Source organism: Rhamphochromis sp. 'chilingali', assembly GCF_963969265.1.
Source record: "Rhamphochromis sp. 'chilingali' genome assembly, chromosome: 22".
Classification (NCBI taxonomy): domain Eukaryota; kingdom Metazoa; phylum Chordata; class Actinopteri; order Cichliformes; family Cichlidae; genus Rhamphochromis; species Rhamphochromis sp. 'chilingali'.
The window spans coordinates 22947871-22963901 of NC_137950.1; the positions used below are offsets into that span (position 1 = coordinate 22947871).

Consider the following 16031-nt stretch of genomic DNA (forward strand, 5'->3'; position numbering starts at 1 on the left):
CACTCACAAACAAGCTTTTGTTTGTTACAGTTACAAACATCAAATAATGAGCGACTGCACTGGCAGGCGATGATACGGTCTGGAATTTAAAAAAAAGAAAAGCTGACAGCTTTATGTGGATGCCAGTAAACATGGACAAAAGTGCCTTTAAACTGTGAACATGATGGATTTTTGAAGCAAAGAAAGCGTTGAGTTCGAGCATTCGAGCATATAAGATCATCTATTACAATTTGAGGCTGTCAGTGGAAGATTATATTCAAGGGTTACCGTCTGAGGACTGGCTGCAGTCTAAGGTCACACGCTGGTCGTGATTTTGGTTCAAAGTGATGATGTGAGCCAGACAACTGTCACTGGATCACAGTGTACGTTTCTTTTTTAGGAGTTTGTTTCTGCTGCCAGACTGACCCGCTTTCTCTGTCTGTCCTTCTGCACCTCTGTTTCCTCTCTCCACCGCCTCCCTTCTGGCTCTCCCTCGGCCTCATGATCCAGAAACCACAGCACTCTATAAACAGGTCATGAGAAGAACAGAGCTGCTGCATTCACGTTGGATACAGTTTTCCATTGCTGGGAATAAAATCACATTAATGGCCAAATCCAATGAGTATGACCCAATAATTTCTAAAAGGCAGTCGGTCAAAGTAGTAATAAAAGTATTTCAGTAGTTTAATACTTTTCCTGACATCATGAAGAGATAAATGTCACTATATAAAGGACAAGTAAGTCCCCTTAAAACATTTCCATCAACTTCCATCGAATGTGCTTGATTTCTTCCACCAACCCCAATGCACCAAAAGATAATCTGATTCTGTCGCTGATGCTCAAGTCATCACAACTACTTTTGAAATACTGCCTGAGATCATTTCTTTTGAAGATATAGTCCCTTTCAAGAGAGAAGCTGTCACCAAGACCATGTCTTCAAAAATATATCTGTGATTATCGTAGCTTTAATGTCGGATAACTTGATGAAAAAAGAAAAAAAAATTGACGAGAGCCTCCTTTCTTTCCTTTCTTTGTTTGTGCATCGGCCTTAGCATATTTAGAAAGATACATCAATTTTTACCTTCTTACAATAAAAAAAATTTCTGTGTCAAAGACCCAAAGGTGTAGACTGAAATGATCATGGTTGAAAAACACATTTATGCTTTGTTAAAACTTTTCACCCAGACAAGAGGGTGTTAAATGTTGTCACATTTTTTAACCAACTTCGAGCAAAAGTACCATGATATGTATCATAAATTCAGGGAGTCAGGTAGGAACTAATTTTTCATGGAATGAAAAATTAAACAAAAAATGCGAAACCTTTGCAGTTTACTGGCGTGATTTGTGCCTGTTTGTCGTTTAATACACACGGCTCACTCATTACAAAGTTGTCTTTTTTTTGGTGATGAAATTTTTTTTTTATCATTCTAGAGGGTATGAATTTCAGATTTCAGAAATAATGTAAATTATATGCCATTGTCTTTGGAGTCAACATGTTAGAAAGCACATTTTATCATTACTGCATCATTAAAATGCCAAAAGAGGGAATATCTCATACCCCCAGTGACACTGCAGAGACTGTGGAGCAGGTTGTGTCCATGTGCCAATGTAAGTGTCCTTGGGCTAGACATATAGGGCCATGTTGCTCCTGCTAATACGCAAGCACCTTTTATCATGGGCATGTTGTTATTACCCTTTGAAAGGGTGGACGAGAATCATATTTTATAATCTAGCTAGGGTTTAAAGATGGTGTTTGACAGCGAACCATTTACAGAAACACCATTATTGGATTTTCCTGTTAAATTGTCACATTCAGTATATTACACATTTGGTGTACCTCCAGAAAAGTGCCTTTATTTTTACTGTAGTTTTTATATTGTTAAGCACTTTGTGCAGCATCGGCTGTTTGAAATGTGCTATATAAATAAATTTGACCTTGACCTTTGACCTTTAAAAAATATAGATTTTGTGGGGAGAGCTGGCTTTCATGCCTCATTTTTGTTAAGAGTGCACTATACACTCACTGGCCACTTTATTAGATTCACCTTCAGTTCCTGGGTTGGACTGGGTTGTGCAATTTTGGTGAGGTATGTGAATTGCAGCCTCAGTTTCCTGTTTTTTTCTTTAGTTGACAGAAGTGGTCTTCTGCTGCTTCATATTGTTATTTTTATACATATTGATGTAATTTGTGAACTATCTGTGGCCATCAGATGCATTAATGGATGCTAATATTTGGCTGTGATTTGTGGTAGGGGGCTTTGTTAAGCAATTAAAATGGTAAATCTAGCAGACCTGTCTGGGTATTACTGTGTAATACATTTGTGTCCATATGTGAATGAGCATCTGTGTGTGCTTGACTGACACCAGTCACTCCACTGAGCAACGGTACAGTACAAAGTTCTCCCCGTGGAATGAGAGGACTGTGTGAGCAGCCACCATGTCCACAGTCTCCCTGTCATATTACCATACGCTGCTGCAGTAGGACTGCTAATTACGCTTGTGTGTGACAGCCGCACTGCCAAGGTGGTGAGAACAAGACGGCTGGGAAGTGGAGGATGAAAAGAGGGAGGATGAACTCTGTCTCTTTGTGTGGGTGTGTCACTGTGAGAGTTAGTCGAGAACAGGATTTTGTTGTAATTCTCATTTGATTTCACTATGGAAGAGAAAGTGAATGTCTTCAAACATGTTTGATTCTGATGTGACAAACTGAATAGTGATGAAGCACCGACTTGACCGAGGAGGTCACCGTGTTATTAGCTTGTTTAATAGCTCGGGCACAACTAATTGTATTTTTCTCTTCTAATGATGCACCTCACCGCTGCATAGACATACTAGCTGAAGTGGGGCACTATAGCTAACCAGGACTGCCAATCCACAGCCATTTTTTATTCATTCACTGACAGCCTCAGTATTGCTATTTTTATAGCTATTTTGATGCCTAGCCCAGTCCGTGGTCTGGTAGCATTTCAACTCTGGATAGAGGTGAGTTTCAAACAAGCACAGACAGAGATAAAATTGGTAGAAATTGAGTGAAAGAGTCTGGCTGTGATACTTCTGTGGTATTCCTCAGGCTGCAGAACTCTCTTGGGCTTTGCAGAGGCTCTGAGCTGTGAGAGAGGGAAAAGCAACAGGAAGGAGCGATGACAGTTAGTCACCTCTGAGACGAGAACAGACTGAAAAGATCTGAGACCTGGTCCCTAATGGCACTTGACAGTTTAACAGTAGCTCTTCTCTCTCTCATTCATTCTGTTTGCCTTCTTCTCTTGTGCATTACATGGTATAGTACATGTACTATACCATGTACATATTTTAAAAAGACAATATTGCCCTGATCTGCGTTTCTTGCACCAACCTCCCCATCTCCACCCATTATTAAATTAAAACATATCACTACTTGTGTCAAGACCCTGCATATTCTTGCACCTGCTTTCATCACAGGTCTGCTTATGCCCTGCAGCACCATTAGGCCCCTTAGATCTCCAACTTCTTTTAACTATCACAGATGCGGGTCTAAAAAAAGATAGGGGCAAAGTGTCCAGACTGTGGAAATTTATGGTTAACTCTTTTGTCTGGTTTGGCTGTTTGAATCAAAGTGCAGCCAATGCTTAGTCTGTGTATGAGTGCACTGCTAAGAGGGATTTTGTTCATTCGGAGGTAAACTTCAGTTAGGTGTGAAAATGTACGCTAACGCCTAAAACATAAAGAGAGCAGCAGGACTGAATATTTCCACTTCAGAGACATTGAGAGCCAATTTGGGGAATCAAGGCCCTGGAAAAAATAAAAGCATTTTTTCCTTATAGGACATTTATTCCTATAGGGTGCAGGTATTTTTGACAGCTATCTGGTGTTAAGGAGCTATTGCTAACTAGTTGCTGTCATATGTGTAAAACTATAAAGGTGTGCTTCTGGTCACTTTTTAAACTGCCCAATTAAGGTTTTTTAAAGACACTGCTGAAATCTCTAAAGATCTTTTATTTCAAATGCAATCACCCGTGCATCACCCTCTTAAAATGTAGTCCTGTCTTTGTCTTTATTGGTTCTTAATTAATTGGTTATGTAAGACTGTTCCATGGTGACTTTTAACATGGACCGTTTTACAGCTGAGCAAGGGAACTAATTATTTAAATAGACTGTTCTGCAGCTGTAACAATGTTAAGATGTTGCTAAAATGAGGACAAGCGAGCAAGTTCATGTGAATATCTTGTCAGTTTGGCTTCTGTTGTGACAGGTTCAACACTGTACCAGGATTTTTTGTGTGCTGATTTACTCAGAATATTTTAGTTTTGTTCCATGGGTGAAAATATTTCACAACACAAATGAAATGAAACCCGTTGGGTACTCGATCTCAACACTTTTTTTAAACCTCTGTGACAGCAAGCATGAGCCCCGCTAAAGAAGTCTGCTCTGAGCTGCTGTTGCATCATCCACCTTCAGAACCATGACAACCACAAGCATTGAATGAAGCACTCTTTTTCATTGCAGGCTGAAGGATCCTCTTTCTTGCAGATGGGAGTCTCCCTGGAGCAGCAGGTCAACTGCATATTCAAGGTATGGAAGTGCATTATTTTAAAGCTGACAAAAACTTAATTCTTTCAGTTTTGAGGAAAGAAAATTCTAGTTCATTAAATCTTAAGAGGGATGAGGCTGACAAGTCAATTGCAGATCCCCAATTTGAATTTGGAGTTTCCATAAACGAATACAATCTGCAGCAGACTTTTATTTTACAATTGGCAGGTATATTTTTTGATTGATGTTGTCATTACTGTCTTGATGTTAAACCCAAAGTTAGGCTCGATACATTTCTAAATAAAAAGAGGAATCACTTCGGCCGTACAATCAAAACAAAACCAAAAGCAACTCAATACCACAGACAGTATTCAAATTACTTGGACACTATGAATTCATGCGTTTGTCAGTGAAGTGCTGTTGTGAGGCTTTAAGCTAAGTAATGTGGTTTCTGTCATCTTGGTGTTTTGAAACCTGTAGACCTTATTTTCACCAGGTGACCTTAAAGTCATGTGTTTACTAAGGTTACAGAGCAGGCATCTGAGGGCCGTTTTACCATAGACTTCTGTACACCCAGAAGTCAGATGACAACCTTTCTGCACCTCTGAAGCCTACTAGTTAACACTTTGTCTTAGTTGTTTAATCGAAATGGTAGTAAACTAAAGTTTTAGCCACAAGGAATAATTTCATAGGGAATGGAAACACTAGGAAACACAGGCAAAATCACAGGGAAGCATAGAGCAATGAGAAGTGAATACACAAACAAGGAAACTGAGGTAATGAGCCCAGGGGAAACTACACGGCAGGAACAAATAAAAGAAGAGACAAGTGAAGAAGAACTCTATCAAAAGAAAACACAGAAAGAACCAGAAACTGAAACATCGAGGAATCAAGATACTTTTTCATTCTCGTTGCCACATTTCTGAAAGCCAACATAATGTTAAACAGCAACAACAACAAGAATTCAGAGTTCACAACAGAAAAACCTTTGTCCAAAAAACAGCTCCATGACACTTTGTGCAATCAATTGCCTTTACCCCTTGAAACCAGTAGTTGCTGAGGGTAAAAGCAAAAGCCTCCTTGTGATTGCTTTGGTCACTTGCAACTTGCAGCAGTTGCACCTATCAAGCATAGATCATGTTTGCAGACACGCATAAGGTACTCGCCAAACAATATTGAGACTGAAAAATGAAAAACCAGAAACGGAGAATGTTTGTCTACAGAGCAAAAGTTGTGTTTTTGGAAACGTGCTGGCTGCAGCAAATTTTACTAACCTTTAGCCTTTCAAAAGTGTTTTAAGACATGTCGGCACCTTTATGCAAATTACAGCTGACTGCTGCAATCTGCTAGCGACTAAAGCAGCACCCTCTTTGTGACCTGTTTCACCTAGCAACAGCTCCAGGGCCCACTCACTAACTGTAACTGTACCCTTTTCCCCTTGTGATTGGTAGCTGAGGATGAGGAGAGATCATTTGGAAGAACTGAACATGATTTTTTAAGATGCAAAATTCAGACATTAATGACCCATAATAGCAGACAGTAGATATATTAATCTACTCTTTAAAACATAATACATTTGTCCAAGTTAGGGTTTACCATTTACTCTACTTCTTTACTTTTACTGCACCTTAGAGGATGTGACAATATTTTTTCTTGCAGCAGATATTGATAATTCTGCATGTGTCTGTTTCAGATGATGGAGGAGTATGACTGGGGCGAATTTGCTGTGATCACCAGCCTAATGCCGGGCTACGACACCTTTGTGGATATAGTTCAGTCCTACACAGATACTTCCTACTTCTTGTGGAATGTGCAGGATATAATGTCTCTGGAAATGTCCGTTGGAGCAAGTGACATGAAGCTCAAACGCATGCTTCAGCAGGTACGACAAGTCACTTTGAAATGTTAAGGGATTCTATTATCTGGGAGATTAAATCACAAGCTACTGTTTTCCTGTTTTAATGGGCAGTATGCATGAAACGCAGGGGCAGGAGGCAAGTAGTTGAGCCTATCCCAGGTGTCATAGGATGAGAGATGGGGTACACCGTGGCCAGGTCACCAATCTGTTGTAAGGCTTTCACACAGAGATAGACTAAAATGTTATTAGCTTTGTCTGTTGCCAGACGGCTATGACATTTTGTCTCTGTTCGAAGTAATGGCACTGGTTCAGGGTGGGTACTCTGAAGCATAATGTTGCAGCACTAGTCTTTTTAACATTAACGTGTAATTTAACATAAAGCAATATGTTTTTGGAGTCGTTTTCAGTGCTCAGAACTGACCAAATACTGAGTAAAAAGTGAAAAGTACAAAATGAGTGAAAAGGAAAGTAATCAGCCTGCGAGAACAAAGCAAAACACAAACCTCCCAAATGGGAAACAAGCTGTGTTCTGGTGGCAGACTTGGAAAATTTGCCACAGGCATCCCTCCTGCCTCCATATGCAGACCCTAATATTGCTTAAAACAGGGAAGTTAGCTCTAGGTGTTCAATATTGCAGCAGCTGGGGAGACGAGGCATCTTGTGGACACCGTGAGCTTTCCTCTTTAATGAGAGCTGCTTCTTTTGTTGTATGTAAACTTAGTAAACATCTATGTTATCCAAGTTAGCTGCTTCTGATGACTTAGTAGTGCAGCGTGCTCAGGATATTCTGATTTATTGTCCATCTGCAGTTGGACTCCCAGGTTCTGCTGGCGTACTGCTCACACGAAGAGGCGCAGTACCTTTTTAAAAATGCCGCTGAGGTTGGTCTGTTGGGGCCAGGCTACATCTGGATCCTCCCCAGTCTGGCCGTGGGCAACCCTGACAGCTCTCCACCTGCCAGCTTTCCTATAGGTGTAATCGGTGTGATTACCGACCAGTGGAGGAAAAGCTTGCGGCAGAGAGTGAGGGAGGGTGTCGCCATCGTAGCCAAAGGGGCAGATAGTTTCAAGCGGCAATATGGTTTTATCCCCGAGGGACACGGTGACTGCAACAAGCCGGCTAAACACTCAGACAACTACACTCTGTTCAGGTGAAGCAACACTATGCAGGTGTTACTTGTTTTCCTTATGTTCCCAAAAGCTCCAATATGTATCATAGTAGTTATTTTTTTGTGCTTGCAGATTTTAATAAGCAGAATTTAATCTGCTGATGATTGATGTAAAGCCTGTCTGTATGACTTTTCCATTAGTATTGCCTGGAATCTTTATAACTTTTAACTTATTTAACTTCTAGAGGAATTAACAGTTTTGTTACTCATTGAAATTTGTGCGAGTATAGCGCCTCTTTAGCATGTGGTCTGAAATGCTAATTAATTTGGATTCATTATAAACAGTCTAGTCTGTCATGGATTAATGTATTAAGAGACAGTGAAATCACTCAGTGGGAACACTAGGCTGTCAGACCAATCACCTGCCGCTATCATCGCCTAATGAGCTACTTCCAGTCTCCTACATTAGATTAAGCTCCCGGGGGGAGCTTTAGATTTAATTAGCAGGTGATCATTGTATGTGCATGCATCCGTGTGAATGAATATGCATATTCTGATTTCTAGAAAGCAGAAGTCAAACTTCCTTGATTGCATACTGTTTATGTTTCTGTTGGGATTAGACACATGCTGAATGTGACTTGGGAGAGAAGAGATCTGTCGTTCAACAACCAAGGCTTCCTCTCAAACCCTTCTATGGTTATCATTTCTTTGGACCGGGACAGAATCTGGGACAAGGTACTGAGAAGCTTTAACTGAATTACACACACTGGCACAGAAACACACCATGAGCAGGCCAAGACAAAATGCATTTAAAATAAAATCTGGGATTTTGTTTCTCCTTCAAAATGTTTGCACTTTTTAACAGACATCATAAGTGTTGGTGTGGGTATGTGTATCATGCCTGTGTGCTCAGGCTTGTCATGACATGAGAAGAGCACAGTTGTTGTTTTTTTTTAGCAAAAATGATGGACATTACTTCCATAGGCTCAGAATCACAGCCTCTAAGTGTGAAAGCATCCAACTTAAAGATCTAATCTGGATAAATGCTGATAGTTTACACCTGAAAAACTGCATTAGACTTGAAGTTTGACATCATTATTTCAGATCAATAGAAGTGTGCATCTTTGTTTCCTGGTGAGGATGAATCCTTCCCGTTTCCTCATAACCATGCCTTGCAGCCTAGGGAGTGTTTTCAATCCCTTTTACGCACACAAGCGCACACACGCAGTCAAAGCCTGAGGGTGTATTGAAAAACAGACTGAACAGAGAGACCTAAACGTAATCTCACAGCTACAGTTGAACTCATTTATTTCTGCCCTGGAAAGACCAACCTACTTTATCAATGTCACCTCCTGGCTGGTGTGTGCATGTGTGTATATGTGTATGAACATGGACATGTCATTGTGCTGAAGTGGGGTTAGGATCGTCTGTGCTTGTAGATCCTAAAATCACGTATTCTCCCTCCCCATGTTAGTCCCCGAGCACAGGTATTGACGTTCACAAGTTACAGATAACAAGACATCTGACAAGATGCCATACAAGCATCTAAATTTTGCGAATCCTCTCCCTCCTTTTCAATCCCATCTCATTACAGCCCGATCTCTCGCCGCTTGTTCTCCCTCTCCTCTTTGTGTCAGGTATATCATCCGTTATAATGACATGTCGTGGAGTACTTGCTCTTTTCAAGCTTCTCTCTTTTCATTGTGACAGCCTGACAGTTTAACATGCTGTTATTCCTTATCATCATCTGAAGGGTGCTGCTGGGTGACATTTGTCCCCTTTCACTGCCAGGATCCTCTCCCAGGTCTTATCTTGTATCAATTTTACACCTATAGACTCAACACAGTAAATACAAAGCAGCGATAATCAATAAAATTATATACATGGGAGATGTGAATTGTCACACAGCTCTGCCTTTTATTTTTATTAACAACAGAGCTGCAATGTTTAAAGGAAAAACAGACTTCTTGCCCAACCCCAAAGAGTAGACAAGAGGGGTATAAGTGAGGTAAGTCGAATATAAAGTGGAGGAGGATCTCTTTTCTTCCTCTTTCCTTTGTTTTAACATGGCTAGATCACCATGGTAACTTACAGCGAACACATAAACTGATCTGGAGCAATTTTGCATATTGTTTCATTTACAGTATCCTGTTGGTATGATACTTGCCGAAGGAGCAGGTTTTTTTATATGCAACCTGTAGATCTTAACCCCTCTGTTACAGTAGTGCAAACTGCTGGTATCCCAGTGTCTCAGGAATTTAAAGGACTTTGAATTAAAGGATTTACGTTTAGTCCGAAACTAATATTTTTCACACTGCTGCATCTGCAACTGAAATTGATCAGTTAGCTTTGTAGGCTATTTATCACTAAAAATACCTATTCGATCAATAAAATAATTGATTTTTCTTTATTGTCCCATTTATGGGACAATGTCAGAACTGAACACACCAAACAACATTCAGTGTTTAAATATATACTGTTTAGTTTCGCAACTCTAAACTGCTGCAGCACAGAGCAGTAACTCACATTAATATATATTTATTTAACTGCTCTGAAGTTTTGATTAATGATTTCCTGTAACATTAATCTCACTTGCAGCAATAGTGTTGTATTCTTTAGAGAGCAGCACCATCACCTTTTCCACTGATAATGTGTATGACTGGAACAGACTGTGCCCCATCGATCCATTTTGTGCATAGGAAGAGTCGAATGATGTATCGGACACCCTCATTTTATATGAGCACACATAGAGCCTGAAGCTTGATAAAGGAAATTGCTATCCATTATCTCCAACTTGGGTTTTAGGTTTTGTGAAGCCAGCTAATGCTGGGAAAACCTGACTACTGTATGGTGAATTTGTAGGGGTGAAGTGCCTCCTGAATATGACTTACTGGCAAAAACACAAGCTATGTGCAGTATAGCCTTTTCACTTCACCATTGTTCTGAAATAGACTCTAACTGACCTAAAGTGAGATTGTCCCAACAAAAAAAAAAACAGTTTTATGGTAGCAGAAAGTTGGAAATAAACACAGGACCCAAGGCATCCAGAGCCAAACTAAAAGAAACTTCTATTAGGCTAAATTCAAAACTCTACAAAGCAAACAAAACAAAAGTCATCATCATTTGGCCAGGAAAGCAAAGCACACCCTGGGTAAGGTACACAAACAATAAAGGTAAGATGGGACTATTTATATACAGAGGGGTGATTAGAGAAGTGGAAACAGGTGGGGAATAGGGTACAGGTGCACATAATCAAGATCATTAACAGAGAGATAAATCAGGAAATATTTCCTGATTGACTGTGAAAATAAATGAGGAAATAACAAGAACATCTAATTAAAATAAGACACATGAAAAATTACAGTGAACAAGATTCCAGTGACACAGAGGAGGCGAGAATAATAAACTACAATACAAGGAAAACACAAGATGCTAAACACAAATGGCAAACACAATGGAAAATGACAGTTCATTTTCAGGCTCAATAAGTACCCTTTTATTTTGAAGGAACTGCAAAATAGGAAGCTCTAACAGTAGACATTTTGCTGTTTAGTAGCACCTTTTTTCTGAATTTGAAAAACTAAACAAGAAGCTTAGGATAGGGGAGCGTAATGACAGTTTCTCTGGCTCTGTTACAAAAAATTGAAGGATCTGTTATTCGCAGCTTATTGTTGTCACTCGCTCAGTGAATCCTAGAATCATGACTCTTTGGTTCTTGGCAGTGGTTTTGAATTAACAGAAGTCAGCAGAAAGAGGTCATTATTTGTCACTTTTCACAGACAATAAAATGTGTAAAAAAAAGAGAAAAATAGCTGCAGAAACCGCCAAAAAGAGAGCGAGAAAACTGACGTGTTTTAAAGATGTATTTTCAAGAAAAAAATAACTCCAAACATAAAACTACTCTGCTACTACCTAGTGCTGTCTTGGCATTGACAAAGAGACTCTTTTTTAAAGCAAGGTAAATGCATTACTTATTGTCAAAACCTGACTGGATTGATAGATAGGAGTGTGGCACATTCATTCATCACACCATATTTTAACCCAGTATTCAATGATTGGTCCAGTGAGTGCCTGAATGGCAGTGAAAGCACTTAAGATGCTTAAGATGCTCAGACACACGAGGATCCCATAAATTCAAATGACTGATCTTCAAAACTGGCAGTTCTGCCATTCTGTCGTTCACAGACGGCGCACAGAAACAAATCACAGCCTTACGTGCTGCACCTTTATACAGATCCTTAAGTCGCCCATGTATGACGAAGGAAAAACATTAGTATGACTAAGGTGAAGAAAGAATCAAGAGTTGGTATGAAAAAGAGGTCTCATTAAATCTGTAAGGGAGTGAGTTTCATATGCAGTAAGTCAGCGCTGGCCAAGCTCAGCACGCCTCATTAGGTTGGCTGATGTGACAAACAGTCTTGCTCCTCATGGGGAGAGTTTCGTTGAGCTTACCGCCGACATCTATGGGACTATCCATTGCGTGATGTGACATTGTACAGCAATTCTGGTGCAAAAGTGGCTTCCGTGACATTAAAATACGCAGTCTATTCCTTTCTTTCAGTAGCAATCTCGTTAACGAATCTGTCAGAATCTCAGTTTGTTCATTTATTTTCAGTTCAGTGAGCTTTACTTACACCGGCTCTACAAATGCAGCAAATCTTTTAAACACACAAAATAAATAGCGGTAATCACTTGAACAGTTACCATTATGAATAGTGACATTTCGAAATGTTTATTAGTCTAAAAAAAGGGAAAATTATTAATTGAATAATCAGTCAACAAAATGAACACACAGCGAAAGCAGCACATGCTGGGCTGTATTATTAATGTGATATAGTTGGTTTACTCTTTGTTTTAGTTTCTGAGGGGTTTTTCCTCCCCAGTAAAAGTCTTTCTCAAACACTTAAGTCTCCTCAGCATGTGTTAATGAGTATACTCTCCTTTGATCTTCTTATCCTCTTCCTCCAGGTCAGCGCATGCATTTTTTCATTATAAAATTTTTATAAAAATTATTCATCCTGTGAAGTTAGGAATGGCAGGGTAGGTGAAGAGGGAAGGTGTTGACACGAAGGTCGGGACTCACATGTGATACCAATGAGATCTTTGTCTCTCACGCTTCTTGCTCAGGTGGGTACGTATGCCCGGGGCGTCCTCCAAGTTCGCTACCCTATCTGGCCTCGGTATGGCAACTTCCTGGAGCATGTGTCTGATGATCGTCACCTGACCGTGGCTACGCTGGAGGAGCATCCGTTCGTCATGGTTGAGAATGTAGACCCAGGCACGGGTACCTGTGTCCGCAACACTGTGCCCTGCAGGCGTCAGTCCAATTACACAGATAGGTACACATGGCAACACAAACACACGCACAGCTTAATAAATACATAGATGTAAGCAAATACATGGTCACAGATGTTTATACCACAGCATTGTCTCATGAAATGTAGTGCTGTGGCTCTAAATAGATGAAAACTGTGCAATTCCAGTGACACAGTGTTGGTGGCGTTGTTTCAGTATGCATTCAAAAAAAAACCTCTGAAGCAGTGGTCTTGGCCAATGAAAAGAGGACAACATATGTCAGCATATATTCATAAAATACAAAATAAATGGTCTAGTTTCATGTTTTTTGGTTATAGCAGAACTTGCCAGTAGTTTGACCCAGACTGAGACACTGTGTCTCAATGTGCATGTTGGGCTACACAGGCAAAATACAACTAGCCATATGCTTTGATGACATGTTTATATATTTTATCTCCCATCTGTGAACACAAAGAATATTTCCATGTTCAAGAAACCACTTTGAGATTTGAGGTGATGCATAAATGATGCATTATTTTGCTGGTAAACTGGTATCATAAAAGAATAGAGATTGTCAGCAACAGTTGGTACTAAAAGGCCCAAAGAGTTCCAGGAAAATATCCCCCAGACCATTGCACCATCGGCAGCCTTAACCACTGAGATAAGGGGATGGCCCATACTTTCATGTTGTTTATGCCAAAATCTGACCCTACATCTAAGACTTGCAGCAAATACTGAGACACGTTAGACCAGGCAATGTTTTCCCAGTCTTCACTTTTCCAATTTTGGTGAGTTATATCTCTGGTTTCCTGTTGTCAGGAGTGGCAAACAGTGTGGTCTTCTGCTGCTGTAGCCCAACATTCTTAAAGATGTTATGTGTTCAGAGATGCTCATCTGTATATATTATCTGTAATCATGGGCTGTTTGAGTTATTCTTCCCTTCCTTTCAGCTCAAACCAGTCAGGTCATTCTGCTCTGCCATTAAGAAAGTATTTTAATACCAGCTTCTGAAATAGTCAGACCAGCCCAACAGCCATGTCACATTCAAAGTCCCTTAAATCACCTTTCTTCCCCATTCTGATACTCGGTTTGAACTTCAGCAGGCTGTCTACATGCTTATATGCATCTAGTTGATGTTGTGTGATTGGTTGATTAGATGTTTGCGTTAACAAGCTATTGAAAAGCCGTACCTAAGTGTTCAATGACTCTAGATTTGAATTGGTCATAGTTATGAACTTCCATCATCACATGCTCCTTTATAAAGTCATTAAATGAGCTTTTACTGTTTTAATACTTAGCAAATAACAAAGGTATCATATTGGCACTATTTCTAGCAAATTTGCAGTCCCACACTCAGACATCTACACCCTCCCTCACTCCCTTTTCCTTTGCCCCAGTTTAGGTTTGAGTAGACACTGCATACCTCCACACTTCATTAAACTCAGAGTAATTGTGTGTGCTGAGTGTCTAAGCACTTTAAAATCACACCCTCGGTGTCAAACACAGATCACAGCATGGCAGAAAACAGCCATTAAACAGCTATTACCTCTGAACTAGTGTTCATTAAGAATACACACTATCTTCATCATGGTCACACACAATAGAAATGAAACTATATCACGAGTTGTTGTTGTTTTTTCACAGATATGTCTTGTAAGCAGTGTTTACGACTTTGTCATCTCACTTATCAAGTTGACAAGGGGAGAACTGAAACTATAAATATATTTACAAACACTATTTTTTTTTATAAAAATCTTTCTATGTGTCTTGGATTAGCTATTTTACACGAGCACCTATGCTACAGTGCTGGTAAATTTTATTAAGGGCCTTTGCTTGCTTACTTACCAGTTTTTCGTTGAATATAAAATTTACATCTAAGGAACATGTGTAACAGGAACAGATTATTTTTAGTTTGTTAGCTCTTAAAGTAAGATGTTTTGTTTTGGTTTGTTTTACTAAGTGCCAAAAAGAAAGAGAAAAAGGACTGAAGTTTTCCATGTTGACTAAGAATTGGCAGGTCAATCCAATAATTCAAACCCAATAATTTAGCCAATTGGGGCATGGATGTGTTTGTGTCTTTGTTTCGTGTTCTGCTAATTCCTCTATTTCATAAAGTTATGTTTTAATGACTAAACTGTATCTTCATCCAGCATTTTTTTTTTCTCATAATCTGTCAGTGATGTTGATGTTTTTATTATGAGCCACAAGCATCGACTGCATTGATTGCATTTTGACTGTGGTGGGTACATAAACTGTAGGGATGCAACGGACAGATAGATATATGCTACTTAGTGCTGAACAACAAGATTAATAAAATATTAGAATTTCACCCATAAAAAACTGGAGCACAAACGCCTGGACAGGCTGTATAATAAAGCAAGCTGTATTGGTGATAAGTTAATCACATTAAAAACATGCTCAGAAAGGTATAAACATATTTAGCCCACTTGTTCACTATCTATAGGCACCGAGTTGCCTTTGGACTTATCTTTAACGCTACAGTCACATTTGGAAAACAGTAGCTAAAGACCACTGTACAGCCAAAGTATTGCAACTGTGTGCAATGAAGTTACGATTGATACATTGGCTTTAAAAAGGTTGCCTCCCACCAGGCAACCTGTGATCAAACGTGGTTACCCAGAGATTTAAGGGGTTGCATGTCCTGCCTTTGGCTAACCTGTTTGTCAATGCAACTCCTTGCAGTTGGTCACTGACAGCAAAAAAATGGCTGTTTATTCTGCACCTTTTAATAACTAGTTCTGCCAGGATATTAAGTCAGATATCATGATGCACTATCCCAACTGACAGCAAACAAGCTACGTCAATGCATTGGTATGATAATGTATCAAAAGGATGTAACTGTAGTTTCCTTGATGTTCTTAGCCCTGTACTCTGGGAGTTTGTTATCGCTAACTGGAATCTCACTGCCTGTTATTGATTATGTTACAATTTATTCATTTTTGTATGTTTGCTTGCAGTGTTTGCTCAAGTGTGGAACCTTATTGATTGTAAGGTCTGCTCCATTTGGTAGAGTCTGACCATCAGACATGTGCTTGGTACATGGCTGAGTGCAAGAGTGCTATCCAGTTTTGAAATGATTTTCAAAACTGTATATATAGAGAGAGACAGAGAGAGATATGGCATGGACACGGGACCTCTGGGTGTGTTGTGTAGCTTTTGGCATCAGGATCTTGGCAGTGGAGCTTTTGGGTCCTGCAGGTTATACGGTCGGGTGTGCAGGGATTGAGCTCATTCTGGTGCATCCCATGGATGCTTAATCGGATT

General features: G+C 39.7%; 1 protein-coding gene across 2 annotated transcripts in view; it reads left to right on the forward strand.

Annotated features, from left to right (window-relative positions):
• LOC308390548 (glutamate receptor ionotropic, NMDA 2C-like) overlaps positions 1-16031 on the forward strand; it is a 62700-nt gene that overhangs the window by 22968 nt on the left and 23701 nt on the right. For both annotated transcript variants that reach the window (XM_080872673.1, XM_080872674.1), the window contains exons 4-8: positions 4462-4527; positions 6179-6367; positions 7153-7493; positions 8072-8186; positions 12579-12790. In XM_080872673.1, the coding sequence (XP_080728799.1) occupies positions 4462-4527; positions 6179-6367; positions 7153-7493; positions 8072-8186; positions 12579-12790 (923 nt within the window). The remainder of the gene's footprint in view (positions 1-4461; positions 4528-6178; positions 6368-7152; positions 7494-8071; positions 8187-12578; positions 12791-16031) is intronic.